This window comes from Equus przewalskii, chromosome X (genome assembly GCF_037783145.1).
Source record: "Equus przewalskii isolate Varuska chromosome X, EquPr2, whole genome shotgun sequence".
In the NCBI taxonomy this organism is placed as follows: Eukaryota; Metazoa; Chordata; class Mammalia; order Perissodactyla; family Equidae; genus Equus; species Equus przewalskii.
Window position 1 is genome coordinate 39,155,832 of NC_091863.1, and position 25,295 is coordinate 39,181,126.

At 52.5% G+C, this 25,295-nt stretch overlaps 2 protein-coding genes across 5 annotated transcripts; both read right to left on the reverse strand.

Moving 5' to 3' along the window:
• Positions 1-802: 802 nt before the first annotated feature.
• CFP (complement factor properdin) lies at positions 803-9,086 on the reverse strand. Its single transcript, XM_070606511.1, has 9 exons — positions 6,358-9,086; positions 6,121-6,271; positions 4,526-4,701; positions 3,889-4,059; positions 3,561-3,752; positions 3,196-3,369; positions 2,755-2,946; positions 2,479-2,590; positions 803-1,035 (listed from the first exon to the last, which is right to left on the reverse strand). Exons 1-9 carry the CDS (start codon positions 6,428-6,430, stop codon positions 879-881), a joined length of 1,398 nt encoding a protein of 465 aa, XP_070462612.1. The 5' UTR covers positions 6,431-9,086; the 3' UTR covers positions 803-878.
• Positions 9,087-11,067: 1,981 nt separating this feature from the next.
• Positions 11,068-25,048, reverse strand: ELK1 (ETS transcription factor ELK1). Of its 4 annotated transcripts, XM_070606514.1 has the most exons (8): positions 24,712-24,996; positions 24,244-24,333; positions 20,979-21,105; positions 17,251-17,523; positions 14,502-14,942; positions 13,370-13,816; positions 12,561-12,662; positions 11,068-12,475 (listed from the first exon to the last, which is right to left on the reverse strand). In XM_070606514.1, exons 4-8 carry the CDS (start codon positions 17,458-17,460, stop codon positions 12,377-12,379), a joined length of 1,299 nt encoding a protein of 432 aa, XP_070462615.1. In that variant the 5' UTR covers positions 17,461-17,523; positions 20,979-21,105; positions 24,244-24,333; positions 24,712-24,996; the 3' UTR covers positions 11,068-12,376. The 4 variants fall into 4 exon arrangements, with proteins under 4 accessions (XP_070462615.1, XP_070462617.1, XP_070462616.1 ...); XM_070606516.1 differs by lacking the exon at positions 20,979-21,105 and having other exon boundaries at positions 24,712-25,030; XM_070606515.1 differs by lacking the exon at positions 24,244-24,333 and having other exon boundaries at positions 24,712-25,006.
• Positions 25,049-25,295: the final 247 nt, after the last annotated feature.

Sequence of the window (25,295 nt, forward strand, 5' to 3'; positions counted from 1 at the left end):
CGCACGATGTCCAGCGCTATTGTTAGTATACAGTAGGCGTTGATAACTGTTGAATAAATGTTTAAACTAAAGGATCACTTATTCTAAGCCTGTACCCTCTCAGATGTCCTCTCCTCCTACCAGCCTTCCTCCACCCCAGATGCCCAGACTTCGCTCTAGTATACAGTAGACGCTAATAAGTGTTGAATGAATGAACAAATACTAAAGGAATCTGTGTCTGGGTTTGTCTGGGGGCTCCTCCTGGCGAATGCTAACTCTAGCTTCTCTTTGCCTCCGCCCCGGCTCAGAGCACCTCGCAGGCACTTCCTCTGTCCGCCCCCCGCCTCGCAGAGCTATTTGTCGCCGCTAATTGCGGCGTTGGAGCTGGGCTGTTGGGAGTGGGTGGGTGCAGGTGTTCGCGCGGTGGGGCCCCAACCCCAGCCACCCCCCTGCCCCGGTTCAATGCCGACTGACGTGGAAGCCGCCAGCCCAGAGGCTCGGGCGGGTGGGAAACTGGCGAACTTCAGGAGGTGGGGAGACGGGCAACAAGCGCGCCAGCCAATCAGAAAGTGCCTGCCGGAGTGAGTGGCCAATCAGGAAACCCGTAACGCGGAGCTCTGCAGAGGGACGTGCTGGGCGCCCAGGGCACTGCGGGGGTGGGTAGCAGACACAGACGAAGGCGCTAGGGCAGTGGCGAAGGGACGGGTACTCGCCGTCACTCCTGTCAAACTGTGACCACAGTGGAAAATACTGTTTTCCGCAACAGGCCACCGCGACTTTGCCTGTTCTGTGCCCTTTGGCCTGGAAGATGCTAACGGCCCACTCCTGGGGAAGAGGCTGGTTTATTGAGGTCTGAGAAGTCAGGGAGTCAGAGTGGGAGAGAGAGGTGTTAGAGCTTCTCATTCCTCAGGGTCTTTGCAGGCAGGCACGTGTAGACATGGCCGTTTCTCTTCCACCACCACCTTCTGCCCCTGCAGCATCTCACACTGCGTCCACGGTTTCCCCCAGAAGGTGACGTTCTTCTCACCCTGCCCTTCGACCATGGTGACGGTGCGCCTGGGGCGTTAGGGAGGGAATGGAGGGGAGAAGCTCAGGGAAGGCAAGCATGCATTCAACAAACTCTTAATGAGTAGCTACTGTGTGCCTACACACAGTACCTTCCTATTTTTTAGCTGTGAGATATTGGGCAGTTTCTTTATCTTCCCTGTGCCTAAGTTTCCCTCATCTGATAAATGGGAGTAATAATAATACCCACCTCACTGGGCTGAGTGAAGATAAATGAGTTAATTCAGGTAAAGTGCTCAGAGTGGTGTCTGGTACATAGTAAGTGCTCAATAAATGTTGATAATTGTTACTTGTTGACATGAGCTACCTTCTCTTACCTCCAAAACCCTTTACATCTCTCCCCAGTGCCTTGCCTTGACATTCAAGTCCTTCTTGTTGGGCCCAAATTCCTGCCCCAAGCCAATCTCTAGCTCTCTCCTCCACTTTATCCAGACTTAGTCCCATGTCCAGAATGGTCTTTGCCTGGGTTATTTCTCCCATTAGGCAAGCCCTCTATTCACTCCCATCCCAATGTCAGTCAGTCCTTTTTCCACTTATTCTCTCACTCTGTCATGTCCTTCATGTCGACACTCAACATCACTAACTCATCTTCAGGACCTGCTCTAAACCTCACAGCTGGAGACCGCTTCCTGGATGGCAGGCCTTCCACAAGTTGGGAACAGCCCCTCAATCTAGTAGTTTGATGTATGTGGAAATAAGGGAGGGATGAGTAAGTGTTTTAACCATCTCCAACACCTGGGCCACTCTGGCCACTGGGAAACACTTTGGGTGGGGGGGTGGATCACCTCTGTCCAGGACTCGCTTCACACAGTCTTGACACCAGGAATGCCTTTCTCAACCCCTTCCTGCCAGGGGAGCCCCGATCAGCCTCCTGGACCTAGGTCGAGGTGGCAGTCCCTTTGGCACGCACTAGCCATTCCTCATATTGCCTTCTGTCAGGGCCCTGCTGACCTGCATCCCTTGGGGGACCCATGGGATCTGGGTTCTGTGTGTCTGCAACTATTGCCAAAAAGGCCTTAGAGTGCCTCGGGGCAGTGAGACATCGAGTCACCCATAGAGGCAGAGGCGACTGAAGGAATGACTAAGTGAATGGAGGCATAGTGACTGAGTGACTGAATGAGCACATCAAAGCATGGGTAACTGAGAGCAGAGCAAATGGACACATGAAGGACTGAGCGTATGGGAGAATGGCTGAGTGACTGAATGAGTGACTGAGGGGCACAGAGGCTACTAATTCTCCCTTCAGTATCTTCTTTCTCAGCGTCGTCTTTAGTTTCTCCCCTCTTCTTGCAGCTGGGAGATGGCACTCGGCAAGGCAGGCACCTTAGACCCAGTGGTGGAAGCCCGGGTTGGGGGGAGCCAACTCTCCCGCCCTGACTGCTGATGTATCTCTATCATGCCCCCCTCCCAGGTACGCTTGACCCCCTCACTCACGAGAACTTGGGGAGCGGGGCTGTGCAGAGGCGTTGGCGGGTGCGCATGGGGTTGGGTCCACACGGGGGCGTGCACAGCCCCCAGGTACTCCACTCCGACCATGAGCCTTTCCCTGCAATGAGGGGAGGGGGATCCCGAGTCAGAATGAGAATTCTCAGTGGGGTGGTGAGAGAGAGGCTGCAGGGACATGGGATCCATGCCAGAGAGTCAGAAACCCCCAGTCCCTGTGTGGGCTGCCCCACCCCCCCCAACAGTGCAGTCTGTGGGAGCACTCACATTGGCAGCGCTGGATGTTGTAGCAATGTCGGATATCCTGTTGTTCCCCGACACATCGCTGGCCGTCAAACTTGCGGCCCCTGCAGCTCCTCGAGCGTGTCTGCTGGCCTGGGATTTCCTCACAGCTGATAGATTTCATGTTCCGGCGGGCGCAGGTGCTCCACTCCCCCCAGGGACCCCACTCTCCGTTCACTGCAGAGATAGGGGCAGCAGAGGCTCGCACCAGAGAAGGAGCCAGCGAGGGGGTTCAGAGGAAGGATTGAGGGCTGGGGGAGGGAGTGGTGGTGATCAGATGTGGAAATGGGGGATCAGGGGGGCACCGAAGCATCAAGGCCAGGAATGGAGGAATTGGAGAAAGAAATAAGGCAGCAGCACCAGGGACAGGGCAGCAGAGGGGGGTGGGGGCTTAGGCATGGAAATGGTGCATCCTAGGGTGCTGACCAGGGCAGGGCACAGCCGACTTGCAGATGTGGTTCCGGGAGGCATCACCGGCACAGGAGGGGCCCCCGTGCTGGGGCACAGGGTGATCACATGTCCGTCGTTCCAGGGCCTGACCCAGGCCACAGGTCACAGAACAGGGGGCCACAGAGCTCCATGGCCCCCAGCCACCAGCCACTGTTTGGAGGGGACAGGAGTGAGAGGAAAGGCCACCCCAATCTCCCCCCTCAGTCCCTAGACCCTCGAGGCAGACTGCGCCCAAGTGAAGAGCCCCATGGTCACATGGTCTGAGATCTCTATCCCCTGAAGTGGCAGAGCATCTGTGCCTGAATCAAGAGCAGAGTGTCAGAGGCCTCCCCCCGGTGTACCTGGGCAGGGTGGCAGGCCGGTGCAGGCCCGTTGCTCATAGGCTGACCCTGGGCAAGGCTTCCCGGGAGGTTGCTTGGAGGGCTCAGGTGCAGAACATGTGCGGCTTCGTCTCTGCGTAGTTGCGCTGGCTCCACCGTGGCAGGAGCCCGAGCAGGAACCCCAGGGGCCCCAAGCAGCCCAGGCCCCATGTGCTGTGGTGGGATGGGCATGGGAGGATGCCAAGTGTGATCATGCATGCTGAAGCCCTCCCACCCTGGCAGTTCCCTGCTGTAACCCCCAGACCCACCCTGGGTGCCTGCATCAGTGCCTGTGGTGGCCCTCACTCACTGGGGCAGACTTGCTTAGTGTCACAGGCCTCTGACTCCTGTGCCTGTCCTGGGCAGTGGCCCCCACACTTGGGGGCAGGGCGATCACATGCTCGACGACGGGTCCGGGTCCCTTTGGAGCAGGTAACAGAGCAAGATGCCCAGGGCCCCCAGTCGGACCAGCCGCCCATCCCTGTGGAAGAGAAGAGAGGGGGACAGAATGGAGGTGGGGGGTCCTCGCTTCCTCATGTACCCCACATAAGCTAATCCTGTCTCCACATCCTCTGCCATACCTGGTCCACCATCATTGTTCATCTGGACTATTGCAGTAGCCTTCACACTAGTCTCTCTGCTTCAGCTCTCACCACAGACAGTCTGTCCTCCTCCCGACAGTGAGAGATAGGTCACAACCTGAGTCAGATCCCATTTCTCCTCTGCCCACAACCCACATCACTCAGAATGAAAGCTAACATCCTCACTGTGGCCCACAGGATCAGGCCCCCTCTGACCTCACCTCCCACCACTCTCCTCCAGCCACACCAGCCTCCTCCTTAGCGCCTCACAAAACATCAGGCACACTCCCACCCTCAGGGCCTCCGCCCCACTCATTCCCAGTGCTGGGTAAGGGCAGTGCTCGCCGCTTTGCTGATCCTCCTCACCAGGACAGCATGACCGTTCCTCACAGGCTTGCAGCTGCCACTCGAGGGTCCGAGGCTCCACCTTTTCAGAGCACTGCCCGCCCTGGCCTATGCAGCGCCGGTGCCGCAGCTGGGAGCCCTCAGTGCAGGTAACCGAGCAGGGGGCCCACGCCGACCACGGTGACCATCGTGGGAACCTGCAGAGAGGGAGCATGTGTCCCATCCTGGCACGAGCTGCCAAGCATGGTGTACGGCACTGCAGAGTGTGGGCAGGCACAGGCGTGAGTGTGGGATAAATGCATGTGGAATAGATTAATGAGAGTACCTACCTCTTAGGGATGTTGGGGGATTGAATGGGAAGAGGTAGGTACACAGTAAGTGCTTAATAAATATCATTTACCTTCATTATCAGGGATCTGGAGTTATCCTTTGAAGACCCCCAAGGACAGTGCCAAACATGCAGTAAGCAAATGTAAGGACTAGGGACTCAGAAACCCACCAGGCCACCATCATGCATGGTAGCAGGCAAACAGGAAGTGCTTAATAAATAGAAGCCATCATCCCAATGAGCTCAGAGACCCTGTCAGAAATATCCCAGATCTATTCCCAAGTTCCTACACAGCACAGTGCTAACTAGATGTGAACTGTTGACATGACCAGGGGCACAGAGCTGCCTTCACAAATCCCCGAGCTCCCCATCCCCATGGTGTATCTAGGATATACAGCAAGCAGTTACAAACGTCTGGGGGGGGGCGTGGGGCCAGCCCTGTGGCGTAGCAGTTAAGTTCATGCACTCCGTTTTGGCAGCCTGGAGTTTGCAGGTTTGGATCCTGGGTGCGGACATAGCACCACTGGTCAAGCCACGCTGTGGGGGTGTCCCACATACAAAATAGAGGAAGACTGGCACAGATGTTAGCTCAGCAACAATCTTTCTCAAGCAGAAAGAGGACGATTGGCAACAGGTGTTAGCTCAAGGCCAATCTTCCTCACACACACACACACAAAAATATGTCTGTCATACAGTAAGGGCTCAATACATGTAAGCTGGCATCATGATTAGGAGACTAGAGTTACCCTCAGAAATCCTCCAGCCACCCTTGACCTCTGCAATACATCTGATGTGCCGGAAGTCCTCAATGAATGTGAAGTGTCGTCATAATTAGGGATCTGGAGCTGCCCTCAGAATTCCCCAAGCTCTCCCACCCCCACAATGCATCTGTATATAGGAAGCACTTAATATGAGCTGTCATCACAATTAGGAGACTTGAGCTACCTTCAGAAATACCCGAGCTGCACTCCACCCACAATGCTTCTGGTATGCAGGAAGTGCTCAATAAGTGTAAACTATGGCCCTGGTTCTTAACCAGGGGTGATTTTGCCCCCAGGGGACATTCGGCAGGAAGAGTTGCTACTGGCATCTAGTGGCAGGTCAGGGATGCTACGAAACACCCTGCAACGCACAGGTCAGCCCCCCACAACAAAGAATGTTCTGGCCCCAGATGTCAATAAAGCTGAGGCTGAGAAACCCCGAGCTATGGTGACGAGCAGGGCCTTGGAAATCCCAGAGAAGGGAAGAGCCCAGTTGTGTCTCCCCGCAATCCCAGGCTCCCCCTGACCTGCATGCCTGGCAGAGCTTCTTGCCGGGCTCCTGGAAGGCGTAGGCAGGGTTGAGACAGCAGTCTTCCACACTGACACCTCCCCCCAGGAGGTCCTTGCACTTGCCCGTGGATTCCTCATACTGGGTGAAGCAGAGGACGGGGTCCGAGCCTGTACCAGAGCAGAGGGGCGGGCATGGTCAAGGGTGTGGTGGGCCCGGGAACCCCTGGGGGCCAGCTTGGCCCTCGCCCGCTCACCTGTGGCTGGCAGAGTGAGCAGTAGCAGCAGCAGAGGCGGCAGCAGCCGAGGGGCCTGTGCTGGGGCGGGCATGGTGAGCACTGCACCCCGTGGCTCCGCCAGGGAGGAGGCCTGGCTTTATGTGGGCTGACTGCTCCTGGAGTCAGCGGGAATGAGGAACCAGGGGCAGGAGGAACTGGGAGGGCGAAGGGCGGCACGGGGGAGGGGAGGGCACCGTGCAGGTCTCTTCAGCTCCAACCTCTCCCCTGTCACCTCTGCCTCTCAGCCTCCTCCTCTACTCTCCCCTTGCTATTTCCCGTCTCCCTCTTGGTCCTGTTTTGTTTGTCACTGTATCCCCAGCACCCCACGCCCTGCCCAGCAACCCTTTAGCACTCAAGCAACACTCCCTGGACATGACGAGATTCCCAGCTGTGTGACCTTGGGCAAGTCACTTGAACCTCTCTGAGCCTCGGTTTCCCGACCTCTAAAATGCATACTCTCTACCACAAAGACAGGGTCAACCTCACCGGGGTGCTGAACAAGGGTGAAATGAGTGTGGTGTGCTCACTGTGTCTCCTCATGGGGCGGAGCAGGCATCGAGGTAATTGCTTCATCTCCGTCCTGACTTAACCACTGCCTTGCCCTCCTCTTTCCTGAAAGTGAGGTTCCCTGTGGTCAGCATGGGGAAGGGAGGTCAGCACAAGGGAAGTGAGAAGGGGAAGTGACAAGAGTGTGGGGAGGATTCAGAAGGAGTGAGATGGGGGTATCCACTGTCCCAGGGGCCCAGCTGGGGACACTCAGGGCCTGGGGGGGTAGTGGTTGGGAGGGAACTGGCTTTGCTGTGTTCCATCAGAGTAACTTGGGTAGGTAACGCCTCCCTCCCTGAACTTACATCATAGGGTTTGTTGCAAAGATTGGGAGTAAAGATTTAAAAAAGTCCTTAGAGCAGTGCCTGGCATACAGTACGTGCTCTCTGCCTGTTAAATACATTTATTCAATGTTTACTGGGCACCTATTGGGTACCAGATGCTGTTCTCAGCATTGGACGGAGCAGAGAACAAGACAGCCCCAAATCCTGGCCCTCAAGGGGCTCGTGCCCTAAAAGGGGAGACAGACAATAAATGGCACCTCCTTCACAGAGGCCTTCCCCAGCTACCCTTTATGTATGGCACCGCTGTCACTCTCTAGCCCAGTGGCTCTCAAACCTTAGCGTGCATCAGCATCATTGGAAGCTTTCTTCAGTCACAGATTGCTGGGCTCCACGCCCGTTTCTGATTCTCTAAGTCTGGGGTTGGGCTCAAGAATGTGCATTTCTAACAGGCTCCCAGGTGACACTGATGCTGCTGGTCTGGGGACCACACTTTAAGAACCATCATTCTAGTCCCTGACCCCTCTTTTTCTTTGTAGGTCTCATGTAGAAAAACTATTCTATGCTCCTTATTTTTACTGTTAATAATTAATTCCTCTTCAGCTCATTTTCCAGGCAGGTAAAACTGAGCCCTGCAGACCTGCTCTTTTGTTTTAAATAAGCCCTAATGAGTGAAACTCTAGGGCCCACTTTAAAACCAGAAATCTTTTTAATGAAAAGGGGTCTAAGAAAGTGAGGAAGGCAGTGTCTCATTTCCTCTGCATTCACGGACGGAGAAATACCATTCTGCAAATTAAAACCAAATGAAATAGTTTGATTTGGTCAGGTGTTAGAACTTTCTCAAGAATATCGGTCTTGTTTTATGGGTGATAAGGCGTCGTGACCTTCGTATCCATTACAGATGTGCTCTGTTTCCTGATAATATAAGCCTGCCTGAGAGTGTGCTTTGAACAAAGGGGTCTTGTTAAGATTCCAAGACTTCAGACGTCGGTGCTGTGTTAGCCTGTGAAACTCCCTAGAAACCTGTAACTCCGGCTGGTTGCTTTATCTGATCACCTGTTGCCCCGGTAATAATGTCATAATCGGTATTTCCTTTGGCCCTCAACTGTATAACCACTCAGAGGATTCCTGTGGACGAGGATTGTCGGCGCTTTCATCTGCTCCCACGTTTGGGCACTAAAATGACTCTGCAGATTTCTTACTTAAACAAAGAGTGAGAGAGTCTTGTCTCATGTAATTACTGCACCGCCACCTGACGTGATGTGTTGGTTTCTTGTCGAACATCTTCGCTAAAATACCAGCTCTAGAGGGGCAGGGGTTTCTGTCTGGTTGGTTAACTGCTGTGTCTGCAGGGCTCAACAAACATCTGCCGAATGAATAAATAAATGAAGCAAACAAAACTTCAGAGATTCTGGGTAAGCGCTGAGAGGAACAGTCTGGGTTGGAGGTAAAACGTGGGCATCACCAGGGAATAAGGCGCATCTCATGTGGGGACCGGAGCGAAGTGCCTGAAGTGGGCCTGTGAGAAGAGGGAAGGGAAGCCCAGGCAAAGCCCCGGGGAACTCCAGCATTTCAAGTTTTGGAGAACTGGGAGAAGCACGCCCAGGGGACTGAGGAGGAAGGACCTGTGGAGGAAGGGAACAAACAGAAAGGGCTTTCCCCTAGGCCTGGCACGTTCCATTGTGGTCTCGCATAGTCTCACTCGGCCTCATTTTCTTTCACTTTTTAAAAAACAGTTAGACACATAGTTCTGGATTCCCAGCCTCAACTACAGTCTCTTACAAACAGGCTCATATACATACTCGATCACACAGCCTCTCATTCTCAGTCACTCACTCAGGGAATCATTGATTCCCAGTCTTACTATGGTCTCCTACCAATAGTTTCACACACACAATCACGTCTTATAGGCTGTCTCATCCGGCCGATATCACCATGATTTACTCTCACCGGTCAGTTTTTCACATGCATACAAATACAGTCACACCTTTTGGTAAGATGTTTCAACCACTCACACAGGCCATCATTTTGTCACATCCACAGTCACCGATTCATAACTAGTCTCTCATGAAGTTTCTTGTACACACACAAAATCACCATCTCTCATACCTCTTCACACTCAAGCCCCCATTTCACACACACAGTCCCTGATTATAGCTGTTTCACACGCATACACGATCACACAATACCTCATTGTCCTAGTCACCTAGTCTCACACTTCTCAAGCAGCTGCCAACATAGCCAGTCCTTGATTTACAGCTTTTTTTTTAAAAGATTGGCACCTAAGCTAACATCTGTTGCCAATTTTCTTTCTTTTTCTTCTCTCCACCCCCCCGCCCAGTACATAGTTATATATTTCTAGTTGTGGGTCCTTCTGGTTGTGCTATGTGGGACGCCGCCTCAACGTGGCCTGATGAGTGGTGCCATGTCGGTGCCCAGGATCTGACCCAGGGAAACCCTGGGCCGCTGAAGCAGAGCGCATGAACTTAACCACTCGACCACAGGGCCGGCCCCGATTTATAGCTTTAAGAAAGTCTCTTGCAAATAGTTTTACATATACCCACACAATCAGTTTTGCAGATACTGTCTCAGTCACCCATTCGGTGTCACAGTCACTTTTCTTCAGTCAGCTTCTGACATCTGTAGCCACAAATTCACAATCACTACTACGCTCTCATTAAGTCTCACACACACAGTCTCTCTGGACCTATCTCAGTCGTCCACATCGTCATCTTCTTCATGCAGTCAGCTTATCACGTACACTCGAACACAATTACAGCCTCGCCTGGTTCTGCCACACCCCAATCACATGGTCTCTCAGCGTCTCATTTTCTGTTTTTCACAAACGTGTAGTCTCCAATTTACAGTCTCTTATGAAGTGTTTCACAGGCCTACACACTCAAACTCTGCTCAGTCGTCAATTTTCCCTCACACAGCTCTGATGCTGTTATTGCTACTTATCGTCTCTTGCTCACAAAAAGTTATGTGGTCTCTCGCACCCTCTCACTCAGCCTCCCCATCATTTTCTCTCACTTTCACAGTCCCTGAACCTGTGGGCTAGACTGGAGTAGTTACTGTAAATCAATTTGCCACTAGTCTCTGGGACACACACGATTACAGCCTCTCATGCTCTCCCAGTCATAGCTGTTTTGTTCTCAGCTTCTCGGTCTTTGCTAGTCTCACATGAACAGTTTTCATATACACAATCCCGCATTCTCCTACCTTGTGTCTCAGGCACCCATTTTCTCTCAATCAACTTCTCACACATTCGCCCCATTACTTTAGTTGATAGAACAGCCAAGCATGAGCAGATTCGAATACAATCCATCTCCCAAACACTGAGTCCCGTGCTTCCAGACAGCGAAGTTTTTCACTGCCACACAGTCCCTGACAATATCTACTGCACTTTCATGCCCATACAGGCCCACACACATTGTTTTGGTCACTCAGTCTGTCAAACAGTGACAGATGTGCGGTCCCCAATGCCTTCTCATAAACATTATTTCACACACATCACCAGTTTCTTGTACACTGCCTTAATCATTCATTCAGTCTGACAGTGATTTTCTGACACACAGCCACAACTTCTCACGTAGACACAATGTCAAGTTAGTGGCCACAACTTCCACTCTCTCACACACAGTTCCACACATATACACGTGTGATCACAGCTTTCCACAGTTTCTCTCTTTCTCACACACTTGGTTACCAGTCTACAGTCTCTACTACTGTTTCTGCCACACGCCATCATGCTCTTTCACAATCAACCTCACACCTTCACCGCCTTTCACACAAAGACACGCCTGTCACACTCAGTTAGTCCCAACAGCTTCAGGGAAAAAAATGCTAGCAGCCTCCAGCATCACCTTTAAAAATATATATTTACAGGAACGATTCCCCATTCTCTGGGACTCTTAGAAAAAAAGATCCATTTTTGGGGAAGTAAAACAAACAGTGGAGACAGGTGTAGCACCGTCCCCTAAATCGCCAACCCCTAGGTCCCCAGGCCTGGGCTGGACCAGTGCTGACAGGATCAGTGAGCCCAGGAGTCCTTTGAACCCACCCTCTCCAGTCTGGAATTCAGATAGGTCAGGCTTTATGTCCCCCATTCCTCCCTCCCAACTCCAGGGACACTTAAAGGGCCCTTTGTACCCGCCCGCAGGAAATTGGGGGGCTGGGAGGGAGGGAGCTGAAAATACACGTTTGGTATCAAAAATAAACACTTGGGGGCGGCAGGAAGATTCCCCCCAAAATCCCTTCCTTCCCACCCACCCCATCTCAGATATAGGAAGAGATGCCCCCCTCTCCCCTAGTGAAAAGCCCTGTTTAAAAATAGATTATACTATCAAAATGGCACGGGGTGGGGGACAGGAAGACCTGGAGTACTGGCTGGAGGGGCCCCCCAGACGGGGACCACTCCCCAAAAAAACCCTCCATTGGGAGGTAACACGCAGGACCCCAGGAATTTGGCAGACACAGGCATGGCTTCTCAGGGGGAGAAGAACAAAGGAGCATTCCTCCCTGGCCAAAAAGGTGGTTGAAGAAGGACAAGCTGTCTGAGAGAAAGGCTGGGGAGGTGGAAATTCTTATTCCAAGGGCATGAGTCTTCCTTGGCCAAGACCTCCAAACCGTTAAACGGTATAAGTTCTTCCTGGACCCCTGGGTACGGCCAGGAATAATAAACTACAATGAGCCAGCTCTTCCACCCACATCCCAAAATGGAGACAGGGCTCCTTCAGCTCCCTGAGGGTAGGCTGAGAAATAAATAAAGAAAGGTCCTTCTCAAGCCAGACCCCGACTGTCTCATCTTGGGGAAAAAATGTGGAGATGGGGGAGATGTCCTCACCACCTCCCCAAAAAGGGTTGGGCCAGGCTCCTCCCAGTGGCCTTCAAAAAATAAATAAATAAACCGTCCCCACCACTGCAGTAGGAGACGTGTAAGGGCGGCCACTGGGGGACTGACCAAGAAGAGAGAAGTTGTATGTTTTCTGTGGAAGGGATATTAGTAAATCTTTCTTTCTAAGAATCCCCACCCCACCACGACTGGAGCACGAGTCTGTCACGTGAACTATGTTTCTCCTTGAGATGGCTGGCTGGAGAGAAGTTCAGGGTATGGATGGAGTGACCCCAGAAGAGGGGGGTGGTGGTGGTGGTGGTGGTGGTGGTGGTAGTCATGGCTTCTGGGGCCCTGGGGAGAGCACCACGGGGGTTGAAAGGCCATCCACGCTGATGGAAGGGATGTGCACCTGGGCGCTGCCACTGGAAGGAAACTGGGGACAGAATAGTGACAGGTCAAGGATGGAGGCCATGCCAAGGTCTCTCACCCTCTCCGAGATGGGCAGGAAAAGATAATACCTGGAAGGAGAGCTTGGCCGGGCTCCGGGGTGCAATGGGACTCAGGGTGCTCCAGAAGTGAATGCTGGGGGGCAGCGAACTGGGCGTCAGCAGCACCGGGGTCTGTGGAGAACGGGAGGGCGGAGCTCAGATGAGCAGAGGGCAGGTGTGGGAAAAGAGAAGGAACTCGCTTCCAGCCCCAGCAGATTTCCCACGCAGACTGCCGATGTCACTCCCCCAAAGTGCACAGGCCCAGATCATAACGCCAAGGCCGTGCCTGTGACAGCTCTCCAACTTTACACAGACAACCCCGCCCAACTCCTGAGAGCCCACCTCCCAGCCTCATTGGGCAAGACAACCTACAAGACCCCATCCACATGCCGCTTTCAAACCTCACAAGTCACCATCCCAACAGCTCAGCGTCAACCTCCAACTCTTACTGTCCCACGTGTATACCTCACAGGAAACCCGCTAGGCAAACCACAGCCCAAAAAGCCCCGCTCAAGTTCCTCAAGCCCCGTCCCAACCCAGAAACAGTTCTCACAGAAAGCCTCTCGGCGCCTCAGTCCCCGCCCACAAAACTCCTCAGACCCGCCCTCCCTCCGGGCAGCCGATCCCTCGGCACTGGAGACTGCTCTAGCCTTCTTTAACCAAGCCCCGCCCCTCCAAGCCAGGGACGCAGCGCAGCCAATCCCAACCGGTGGCCCCGCCCTCCAGGGACTCAGCGATAACCACATTGGCCCTCGCAGTCAGCCTAAGTCCTCGCTCACCCGCCCCGCGCCAATCCCATTGGCCCCGGTGGCCAGCCCCGCCCCTCCACAGGCACTCACCAATGTGTGCGTAGGTAGCAGGGACGGCGTCAGCGCGGGCCCTGGCGCCTGCAGACCTGAGCCGGTTCCCGATCCTGGAGTCCGTTCGGGGCCCGGCCCACCCAGCAGGCTCGGGCTGAGTGGAAGCTCAAGGTCCCGGGGCTTCCGGCCCTTCTGAGGCTGGGTGATCTCCGTGCCGGAAGCTGTGGAAGCCGCGAGGCCGACCACCGGGGCGGCAGTCTCCATAACGACCGCGGGCAGCCGGGCCGGCACACCCTCCGTGGGAGGGACTTCCGGCCCGGCCTTAGCGGCTTCTGGCACAAACCCCACCCCCCCACTGACCGCGGCTTCCAACTCTTCTTTGGGCCCATCCACTTTCACTTCTGGGGGGAGTGGCCGGCCCAACCCGGGCTCCACATTCAGCTCTTCTGGTTTGGGGTTCGGGGCCTCAGGCGGGGTCAAGATGACCTGGGAGAAGAGCGGGCGCAGAGAGGGCGCTTAAGGATTGCAGGGGTAGCGAAGCCATTGATTTCCCTTGGAAAGAGGGACTTTGTAGTGGGGGCATGGCTGCACAGCGGGGCAGGACCTCCAACAGAACGTGGGACACTGCCAAGGAAGTGGGGCTTCTTCTGGGGCAGGTGGTCCTATCTGCGGGAACGGGACCTGGGTGAGACACCTGATGGGGGCAGGACTCCAGGGCATACCAGACCCATTCATCAAAGCAGTAGTTCTCAAAAATTTGCTTTATAGACCAGCAGTACGGGCCTCATCTGGAAACTAGTTTAAAATGCAAATTCTTGGGCCCAGGCCCGCATAATCAGAAACTCGGGGAGTGGGCCCCACAATCTGTGGGTTAAAAAGCCCCATCAGGTGATTCTGATGAGCGTTAAAGTGAGAATGTGTGCATTAACCACATAGGGTCAGAACACCTACTACACGTTGGGTGTATTACTAATTGTAGCGCCCTTAATCTCCTTCTTCCTTTTCAGTACTTGCATGGCTCTCTTCCCCTTCCCTTTCTCCAAGGGGACTTATGCGGCCCTCCTTCCACCATATCTCCTTTAACAGGACGTTTACATCCCTTCTACCAGCTCCCCTCCTCCTTTGGGAACTGTACATCCCTCTGATGGAATTGCCGTATTCTAGTCCTTACCTGCAGAGGCAGGCCAGCCTCCTCAGCCTCCAGGCAGGCCTCCAAGGGGCTTGGACTGGTGCTCCTGCTCCCTGCAGGGGGCACTGCTGCCCCTGCAGGGGCAGTGTTGGGAAGCACTGAGGCAGGCCGAGGATGAGGGGGTGGCTGTGGCTGCAGGGACTGGATGGTGAAGGTGGAATAGAGGCCTGAGCGCATGTACTCGTTCCGGCTGCTGCGTGCCAAGCCACCTGGGCCTGCCATTCCAGCACCCTTGGGTGTGCCTGGTTTCCCGGTAGTGTCCCCTGGGATGGCATGTATAGCAGCGGGGGCCACATTTGCCACAGTGGAGGTGATAGACACCTCAGGCTGGGGCGGGCAGTCCTCAGTGGAGCACCCCGCGACCTCGGGGTAAGACACGAACTTGTAGACAAACTTCTGGCCGCTCACTTTGCGGATGATGTTCTGGGAAGGGAGGAGACAGGATAGAGGGCCTTAGGAGAAAGGGCCAGGGTGGAGGGGGGGATATGGATGGGGGTGGTGGTGAAGGGGTGTGTCTTCTAGTGTCTTTCTTCCCTTGGGCCCCTCTCCTGTCTTTTTACATATACACCATCCAGCCTCCAGGGCTGCCTCCCTGTATGTTTCCCCTCCCAGTCCATTTCACATCTCATCCACCACTTTCTCAATCTGGAGCCTCCTCTCTTTTTCTCCAGTGTTACCTCTCTTTCTTCCTCATCCCGATTCCTTTCTCTGTATTCCCCGGTCTCTTGCCCTGCTCTATTCTCCCGTCTACAATTCTTCCTTTAGTCTACTGCCCTTCTCCCCTTTCTCTGGCTCCCCTCCCTGTCTCCTTCCCATCCATCCCCCTCCAAGTCTCCCTCTGTCACTCTTCATCCACATCTGTCCCATTCTCCCACCCCCACTGGCTCCTCTCCACGGTGGGGCCCACCTACGGGAGTGGGTGCAGGAGCAGGTTTTCCTCCTGCTCCAGGAACCAGTGGGCTAAGAGGGTCTGTGGGTCTTGGGGGTGGATGCTAGGACACAGTTTTGGAGTCTAGATAATGCAATAAGATAGGAAAATGAAGTAATTGATATAAATGTTGGAAGAGATTAAATTAATGTAGAAGAATGTGGTGTATTATTAATATAGAGGACTACTTAAAGCCACTGACAAAGATGTGTAACAGGGCAAGGTTACTAGGGATGTCGGGGTGAGGAGCCTCATTAGTAATACTGTATGGAAGCTTAAGCTAAGGCAATGAGAAAACGAAGTAACCGAGAGCAAGCAGACAAGAACATGAAAATACTGGTGTCGGTGCCGGGGGAGTCTCAAGGCTGGTTTGGGTGGGTCACAGAGCATGTTTGGGGTTTTTCATGATAGGTCTGGAAGGTCTCAGGGATGTTCTGGTGGTTCAGAGCACAGAGTGAGGCAGCCTCACTATTAATATTGTTTTGGAGGTTTGAGCTAAAGAAATAAAATATGAAAATGGAATAAATGCTATAAATGATGAAGGGTGTACAGCCTTACTAGGTCCAGGGCTGTTCTGGGGGACAAGAGGTATCTGGGGGGCACTAGGGCACCCTGGGGACATCCTAATGCTGGTCAGATATGTCACAAGGTAGGTCTGTGTTTCTCAGAAAAGGAATGAAAAGGGATATTCATTAATAGTGTTTTGGAAGTTTCAGGTAAAGAAATAAGAAAATAAAATAGTTGGTATAAATATTGAGGGGGAGGGGAAGTCCAGTGCTGCTCTGGGGAGTCTGAGAGGATGAGATCAGGAAGATTGGAAATTTCAGCTTTAGGAATAAGAGGATTAAATCAAATACTTGATATAAATATTGGGGTAGACCAGTGTTGCTCTGGGAACCCAAGAGGATGGGGTATGCAGCTGGCACTATACATGTTGCTTTGGAGGTCTTAGCTAAAGGACTAAGAGAAGAAAAGAAGTGATAAAAATGTTGAGGGTCTCAGAGGATGAGGTAAGGAAAGGTTAGTACAATATTGCCATGGAAGTTTTGCTTCTAGGAATAAGAATATTCTGGAATAAGAGCAGATTATGAAATAACTGGGGGAGCCCAGGACTGGTCCAGGGGTTCCTGAGGACAGAATGAGGAAGAGTCATTATTAATAGTGTTTTCAAAAGCTTGGCTGTAGGAATAAGGCAAGAAAATGAAATGTTGTGCAGGGTCTGGCAGGACAGTATGACTCTGGGGATCTCAGAGAGTGGGGTGAGTAGGGGTCAGTATTAATATTACTATGAAGGTTTTAGGCAAAGCAGTATGACAAGAAAATAAAGTAACTGAGATAAATGTTTGGGGAGCCCAACATTAGTCTGAGAGAACTAGAGGATGGGATAAGAAATCGCAAATTTTGGGGGGCCAGCCCAGTGGCGTAGTGGTTAAGTTCATGCGCTCTGCTTCAGTGGCCTGGGGCTCACAGGTTCAGATTCCAGGTGCAGATCTACGCACTGCTCACGGTACGTATGGCTCATTTCATGACATGCATGGCTCATCAAGCCACGCTGTGGTGGCATCCCACGTACAAAAGAGAGGAAGACTGGCAGAGATGTTACCTCAGCGACAGTCTTCCTCAAGCAAAAAGAGGAAGATGGGCAACAGATGTTAGCTCAGGGCCAATCATCCTTCCCCCCCCAACAAAAAAGGGTAAATTTTAATATTGTTTTCAAAGTTATAGCTATCGTAATTAAGACAAGAAAATGAAATAACTGATATAAATGTTTTGTGTTCCCAGCCCTGGTCTCAGCTCCCTTACCTTGTCATAGTAGTACCGCAAGGCCCGGCTGAGCTTGTCATAGTTCATGTTGGTCTTGTTCTTGCGCAGCCCCCACAGCCGGGCCACCTCCTCGGCATCCACCAGCTTGAACTCACCACCATCCCGTGAGGTCCAGGAGATAATGTGGCCATTGCCTTGCTCTCTCAGCAGCTGCAGCAGAAACTGCCACAGCGTCACAGAGGGGTCCATCGCTGGGGAAGCACTCACGCCATCCCAGGGTTACCTGGAGGCAGACGGCTCAGAGCCAAGAGGCTGTGGACACAGGACGGGGCAGAGGTCAGCATTCATTTCTTGCCATCTTGCTTCCACCCCTGTCCCAAACCCCACCGTGATTCCCTAAACATCCTCGGACTAAAGTCTAAGCTCCTCAGCCCAGTTTTGGATGACTGCTATCATGAGATTAGACTTTTGGGGATGTTAGGATAGTGTGAACGTATGTTGCATGTGGGACAAATGTGAATCTTTGGGGGCCAGAAGGCAGACTGCGGTAGACAGAGTAACATCCCCTCCCCCAGATGTCTACATCGCAATCTCTGGAACCTGTGAGTATATTATGTTACATGGCAAAAGGAACTTTGCAGATGAATTTAAGGTTGTGGACCTTAAGACAGGGAGATTATTTTGGACTGTCCTGGTGAGCTCAATCTAATCACATGAACTCTTAATAAAAGCAGAGAACTGTTTCTACAATAAAGAAAAAGGTGCAGTTTCTGTTCAGATTTCCAAATAAGCAAATAAAAAATAATTCAATTCCATCAAAAACCAAAAAAAGAAAGAGGCAGAAAGGTAGCTCAGAGAGGTGCGATGACGGAAGATGAAGGAGAGATTCAAAGCATGAGAGGACTCGACCTGCCGCGAGTGGCTTTGAAGACGGAAGAAGGGGTCTCCGAGCCCAGGAATGTGGTGGCCTCTGAAAGCTGGAAATGGCCCTCAGTGGACAGCCAGTAAGGAAACAGGGACCTCAACCCTATAACCTCAAGGAACTGACTTCTGCCAACAACCAGAATGAGCAGGAAATGGATCCTCCCCGGAGCCTCCAGAAAGGAATGCAGCCCTGCCGACAGCTGGATTTTATCCTGGGGAGACCTGTGCTGGACTTCTGACCCACGGGACTGTAAGATATTCAGTTGTGTTGTTTTAAGCAGCTATGGTTGCAATAATTTGCTACAGCAGGGATAGAGAACTAGTATAATGCCCCTCACCTGAACGTTTTCACTTGCCTTTTCTACCACATCAAACATCAAATTTTCCAGGAGGTTCCTTCCGCCAGCCCCTCGCAAAGGGTGTTCACTCCACATGGGGCTCCCTTCCTCTGCCTAGAAGTCTTCCCCCGGGTCAAGTCGCAGCCCCAGGGGCCTTGCCTTTACAAAGCCTTCCTGCAACTGAATGCCTGCTCTTACGTCACTCGGCCCGCACTCCTCGGACTTGTTAATGTCCCTGTATGTTCTCCCTCTTGAGAACAGCAATAACTAGCATTGACTGGGTGCTCAATACATGCCAGGCATTGTTCTGTTCAGAGAGGCAATGTGGCCTCCTGGACAGTCGCCCGGGCTCCCGAGCCACACTGCCAGGGTTGGAATCCTGGTTCTGCTACTTATTAGCGGTGTGCCCCTGGGCATATTCTTTAACCTCTTTATGCCTCAATTTTCCAAGCTGTCAACCAGAGATAATAACATACTCATCTGTAAAACAGAGATAATAATAACAATACCAAGTTCATAGGGTTATTGTACAGATTAAATATAATGTGTCTAGGGTATGAATAAGCTCTTAATATTAGTTTCTAATTTGTTCATAATTCCTTATCTGCTATCCCAAAATCCCAAAAGATCTAAAAACAGAAAGCTTCTTTGTAACTCTTTTGGCAGCAAAACCTGATTCGAAATGAAACAAGGCCCTTTCTGGTCTTTACTGATCCTCACTGGGTGTGACTGTTGAGACATTTCCCCACAGAAATCTAAACGGGGCCGATTATGGAGCCCACTAAGGAGGTTATGTAACATCCTGTATGTGCTCCTTGTTACCCTGCTAAAATCTGAAAAATCTGAAATTCTGAACCACATCTGATCCCAAGGGTTTTGGATAACGGCAAGTAGACCTGTCCTGCTGTTTTTATAGGTATTAACTCATTTATCCCTCATCACAACTCTGGGAAGTAGGTACTCTTATTATCACTAATTTATAGAGGAAATGTCTAAATGACGTCTACAGGCCATACAGCACTAAGTGGCAGAGCCAGGATTTGGACCCAGGCAGTCAGGTTCCGGTTGTCTGAGCTTTTAAACCGTTAGGCTCAACTGGCCCCCACACCGACTGCTCCCTCAGCATGTCCCACAGAGAACAGGACCTTCCCTGGGCCCCCGTGACTGCTCTCTTCGCTGAGAGTGAACTGGAAATAAACACGAGCTTTCTACTCCCTAAGGAATGAGCTTTCCTCAATCGACTGTTCACTGGCTGGGACTGTTGGGTTAAGAATAAGGTCTTCCCAAGCAGGAGGTTTCAGAGAACCTCCCTCTATTATTTATAGCTTGATTCTTTAAGCTGTAATGACATATCCAGTATGATCCTCTTATGTCTGAGCTGTTTCAAAGTTCATTCAGCAGACACACTTTTACGCAATTATAGAAGCCACAGGGCCATGAAGTGACCAGATGAGAGTCCTGTTATCGGAGACCTCACTAAGTTTATTTCGAAGGCCTGCTTGTTTCAGAGGCACCAAGAGTTCAGTGTGACTCCTGGTGGTGAAGACAGGCAATTTCACCACTTCCTCTTCCAGCAGCAACAGAACCGATCAGTTAAGGTGAAATCCAACGGCTTGCTTCGAGCCCACAGGGCTTCACATTTTGTGTATTATCACATTGCCTACTTGGCCCCTAAATAAGAGTTCCAGGAATTTGCCTTACCCAGATGTGCTCTTTTCCCTTCATCTCACTCATTTAGCAAGCATTTATTGAGTACCTACTGTGAGCCAGGCGTTCGGGATACAGCAGCGAACCAAACAGACAAAGATCTCTGCTCTGGTGCAATTCACATTTTAGAGGGGAAGACAGATAAGAAACAAGATGAACAAGTAAAGAGTATGTTGGATAGTGATGAGAGCTACAGAAAAAAATGAAGGAGGGAAGGAGGTGTTATTTCTGAAAGGGTGGTCAGGGGAGGGTAGTCACCAGGGAGGTGACATTTGAGCAAGGACCTAAACGTGGTAAAGGAGTCAGGTTTGCGACGACCTGGGGAGCAGCGAGCCAGGCCAAGGAAAAGGCCTGGGTGAAAGGCCCTGAGGCTGCAGCGCGCTAGGCAGGTCAGAGGACAGGAAAGAAGTCGGGCATGGCTGGCGGCAGGGGAGTGAGGGCAAAGCAGCAGGAGATAACAGAGGGGCGACAGGGGCCAGGCTGGGTGAGGCTTTTTCGGGACCTGTAAGGACTTCAGTTGACTCTGAGAGAGATAGGAGCCATGAGAGGGCCGTGCATAGAGGGGTGACAGGCCGTGACTGGATTCTAACAGGATCCCTCTGGCTGTGTGAGAACTGGGTGTAGGGGCTGAAGAGGCCACTGCAATAGTCTAAGGGAGGGTGGTGCGGCAGCAGAAGAACTGGTGAGAAGCGGCTGGCTTCTGGATAAAATCTTAAGACACAGCGAACAGACTCCCTGACAGACAGGATGGGGGTGAGAGAGGCGTGGTGGGTGACTCTAGGTCTGCGGCCTGCTCACCTGGTGGGATGGAGCCGGGATGGACTGCAGTGGGAGCACTGTGCGAGGGCAGGTTTTCGAGGGGAGAGCAGGAGGTCAGTTTTGGAGATGGTCAGTCTCAGAGGCCTGTTAGACACCTGTGTGTAGGCTATTAACAATAACAGTAACTTAAAAAATAGGAACCAGGCACACAGCTCTTACCGTGTGCTGTACACCATTTTAATCATTTAATCCTCGAACCAGCACTACGGGGTGGGTATTAGTATTACCCTTCTATTTCCCAGATGAGGAAATGGAGGTGCAGAGAAGTTAAGTAACTTGCCCCAAGGTTACACAGCTGAAAGGTGGCGGAGCCAGGGTTCAAACCCGGGCAGCTTGGCTCCAGGTAGCGATCCTAGCCACCTTCTACCCCCAGCTCTCTATGAAGAGAAACAGAGGCTAAGAGCCTAGAGTGGCAAGGATGCTGTTTTATGCAGGGTGAGCAGGGAGGGCTTCCCTGATGAAGTGACATTTGAGCAGAGACCTGAAGGAGAGGAGGCAGCAAGCTACGCTGACATCTGTGGGAAGGGTGCTTCAGGCAGAGGGAACAGCATGTACAAAGGCTCTGCGGTGGGCATGAACTTGGCATGCTACACCATGGGCACCCTGAGTGCATCCGGTTCCCGTCTAGAGGATGTGTACGTGCTGTTCTCCCTGCCAGCAGCGCTCTTGCCCGTTCCCACATGCGATGACTTCTCTCATGGAGTCCTCACGTTCCACTGTCTCCCAGGCAGAGCGGATTCTTCCTCTGTGTGATCCGCTGCAGCGAATAACCTGTCTGCCCCTGCAAATCTCTTCTCTCTGCGTCTTCAGCCTCATACTCCTCTGCCCTGTTCTAGCTGTGTGACTTGAGCAAGTTACTCAATCTCTCTGGGTCTGTTTCTGTAGCTGTAAAATGGGGATATTTCACTCTCAAAGTAAAATAGCCTCAAAATCCACCTACTCTCAAAGGCTTCTGTGAGGATTAAATGTCAATATATGTAAAGAATTAGAAAAGTACCTCCGGCACATGGGAGACACTCAACAAATGTTAGCTATTAGCTAGTGTGTCATCCTTCTCCCTTCCCAAACCCCTCCCCGTGACCTCATGTATCACCATGGTCTACACCATCTGGCTCCCATTACCTCTCTGACCTTGCCTCCTAGCCCTCCCGCCACTCTGCTCCAGCCACACTGCCTCCTTCATGTTCCCTGAACACGCCAGGCACAATCCCATCTCAGGGCCTTTGCATGGGCTGTGCCTTCTGCCTGGTACACTCCTCCCCTGGACATATGGCTCCCTCCCTGACCTCCTTCAGGCCTTAATTCAAGAGTCACCTTCCAAGTGAGGCCTGCTCTGAGCGTAAGATTTCAACCACTCCCATACTCTATTCCTACCTCCCAGACTTCATTTTTCCTCCTTAGCACCTGTTTAACACACCATCTAATTTTACTTATGTGTTTTATTTATACAGTCCGTCTCCCCCGCTTTTAGCAAATGTCTGTTCGGCAAGGGCAGGAATTTCTGTGTTGTCCCCTCCCATGTTCCCAGCACCTAGAAGAACGCCTGGTATTCAGTAGGCGCTCAGTAAGCTGGTTGAATGAACGGTCCCAACGAGCCTCTTCACTCACTCTCGTATGCCCCCTTCATCTCCATCTGCCCCCCAACCCTGATTTGTCTGAAATTATATTTTTTCCCATTCATCCGTGCAAAAAATTCTTATTGAGCACGTACTACACACTAAGTATAATTTCAGGCGCCGGAGGCACAGCAGTGAAGAGGCAGACAAAATTGTAAGCTCCTATGGGCCTCCCACTCTAATGGGGAGAGATGAGAAACCGGTGAACCCCACAGTGTGTCCGACTGTGAGAAAGCGCAAAGGGACAAACCAAGCAGAGAAGGGACAGGCTGACATTTGAACAGAGCCCTGAAAGGAACCATGCAGAGCTCGGGGGTAGTGTTCCAGGCAGAAAAAACAGCCTGTGAAGGCCCTGAGGCTGGACGGCGCCCGGGGTGTTCGAGGATGAGTGAAGAGGTCAGTGTGGCCAGAACAGAGCTGGGGAGGAGGTGGAGCAGGGGAGGCCAGGGAGGGTAGCTGACTTCTTATTAACTCCCGGGTATTCTTTATTCACACTGGAGGGGCTTCTGGTTCTGATTCCCTCATTTTACAAATGAGGAAAGAGGCGCAGAGAGAAAGCAGTGACCTCACTAAGGTCACATAGCTGCTGGGATGGGAGGTGGATGGGTGCTGAGACAAGGTGTGGAATGGAGACAGCTCTGCAGGCAGAGGGAACAGCAAAAACAAAACTTGGACATGGGAACTAATTTGGTTTTTAAGGAGAGGGGCCTCACGTGGGATGGGATGAGGTGAGAGAGGAGAGCCCCCCAAATTATCCTGTGTTCTGAGGGGCAAGCTAGCTAGCCTGGTACTTACTGGGTCCCCTTAGAGTAAGGCTTTCAACTTCCCTATGCCGAAGTTTCCTCAGTACATATCTCATCGGGTTGTGGTGAGGATTAAATGGGCTCATTAACATAAAGCACTTTGCCTGGTACACAGTAGGTGCTCAATAAATGTTAGCTTCTATTGGCATTGTCACTAATCTATTTATTGTAGCAAGGCACAATGTCTCAGCTGTTAACAGTGCATATGAGGAGGTGCGTTCTAGAGTAAAAAAGACCTGGGTTCAACAAGAATACAGGCTGATCCACTATTAAGAAGGAGGAAGAGGGGCAGGGAAGGCCACAGACTGATCTGCCACAGGGAAAGGCGATGGAAAATCAAAGCACACAGGCTGACCCTTCTGGAGAAGGGATTACAAAGCACTGGACTCATGGGAGGGTACCTGGGGAGGTGGGAATGCAAGCACACGGGCAGCAGGAAGGCCAATGAGCAGATCCACTGCAAAGCAAGGTGGGGGTGTAAAGGCTTATCTTCTGTACTGGCAGCAAGGGGAGCAGAGAAGAACGTTAACTCCTGCACAATAGTGGAGGAGGAGAAAAGCCATCACACGGACTGATTAAAAGGAGATCGGGCCAAGGCCAAGGACTGGGCTACTGAAAATGAGGGGATAAAAAGCACTAAAGTGACCCATTATCAACAGGAAGGGAAGAGCCCAAGGACTGAAGTGACAGTGTGCAAAAATGGGAGGATAGGGCTTGACCATGCAGACTGATTTGCTGTAAAATGGGGGTGTGTGTGATAAAGCCATGGACTGATACACTGGAGAACTGGAGGAGACAGGAATACAAATTCACACATTAACTCACTGTTAAAGAGGGGTGGGGGGTCCAACGCCACGGACTGCTCCACTACAAGAAACAGGAGGTGTGGAACAAACAAGGCCACAGACCGGGCCCCTGAAAGTTGAGGATAGGAGAAATACAAACACTCAGACGCACCTACTGTCAAGGAGTTAGACAAGGCCAGAGACGGGTCCCCTATAAGTGGGGGTGGGGGCAAGACCATGGACGAGTCCACTGTAACGTGGGGTGGGGAGAAATATAAGCACACAGACCGATCCATTATACAACAGGAAGGGGGGTTAGACCACGGTCAGATCAACTACAAGGGGCGAAGGGAGGGGACAATACCACAGGCAGGTCCACCAGCCGCGGTGGCGGCGGTGGGAAGTCGAACACCGCAGGCCACGGGCCAAGCCACATCCCTCGCGCGGGGGCGGGAAGGATACGTGGGGTCACGGACCGGGCCCTCTACCCTCCAGGCCCCGGGCTCACCTGTGCGTAGCGCAGCGGCGATGTTGGCAGCTCCGGGGGGCGGGGGCTCCATGCGCGGCCCCACCGCCCCCCAGGCCCGGGCTCCGAGGCGGCGGCGGCGGTGGCGGTGGCGGTGGTGGCAGCGGCGGCGGCGACGGCGGCAGCACCTAGAAGCCGCCCCTGCGTTTCCCCACCACTCACGTGGGCCCCTGGAGGAGGAGCCTAGCGATCCGCCACTCGACGATTGGCCAAAGTGCCATGGATCGCCCGCGCGGCTTCTAGGGTTGGGGAGGCGGGCCCTGCCCCACAGAGCTATGCCGTGATTGGCCCAAGGGGAACTGATGGAACGCAGACGGCTGTCTGGGTTCCAAGGGGGTGTGCTCGGCCCGGCCGGTGCTCCGCGCTGATTGGCTCAAGGAAGACTGATAGACAATAGGCAATTGACTCGGTTCAGGGGCGCCTGCTTCGCACTGATTGGCCTATATGGGATAGATGGAAGACAGCCAGCCTCCGAGGGTAGGGGTGGGTGGCCGTGCTTTCTGCTGATTGGCGGATGAGGGACTCCTAGACAGCTGCCAAAACACCAACGGGGCGGTGCTGCCCTC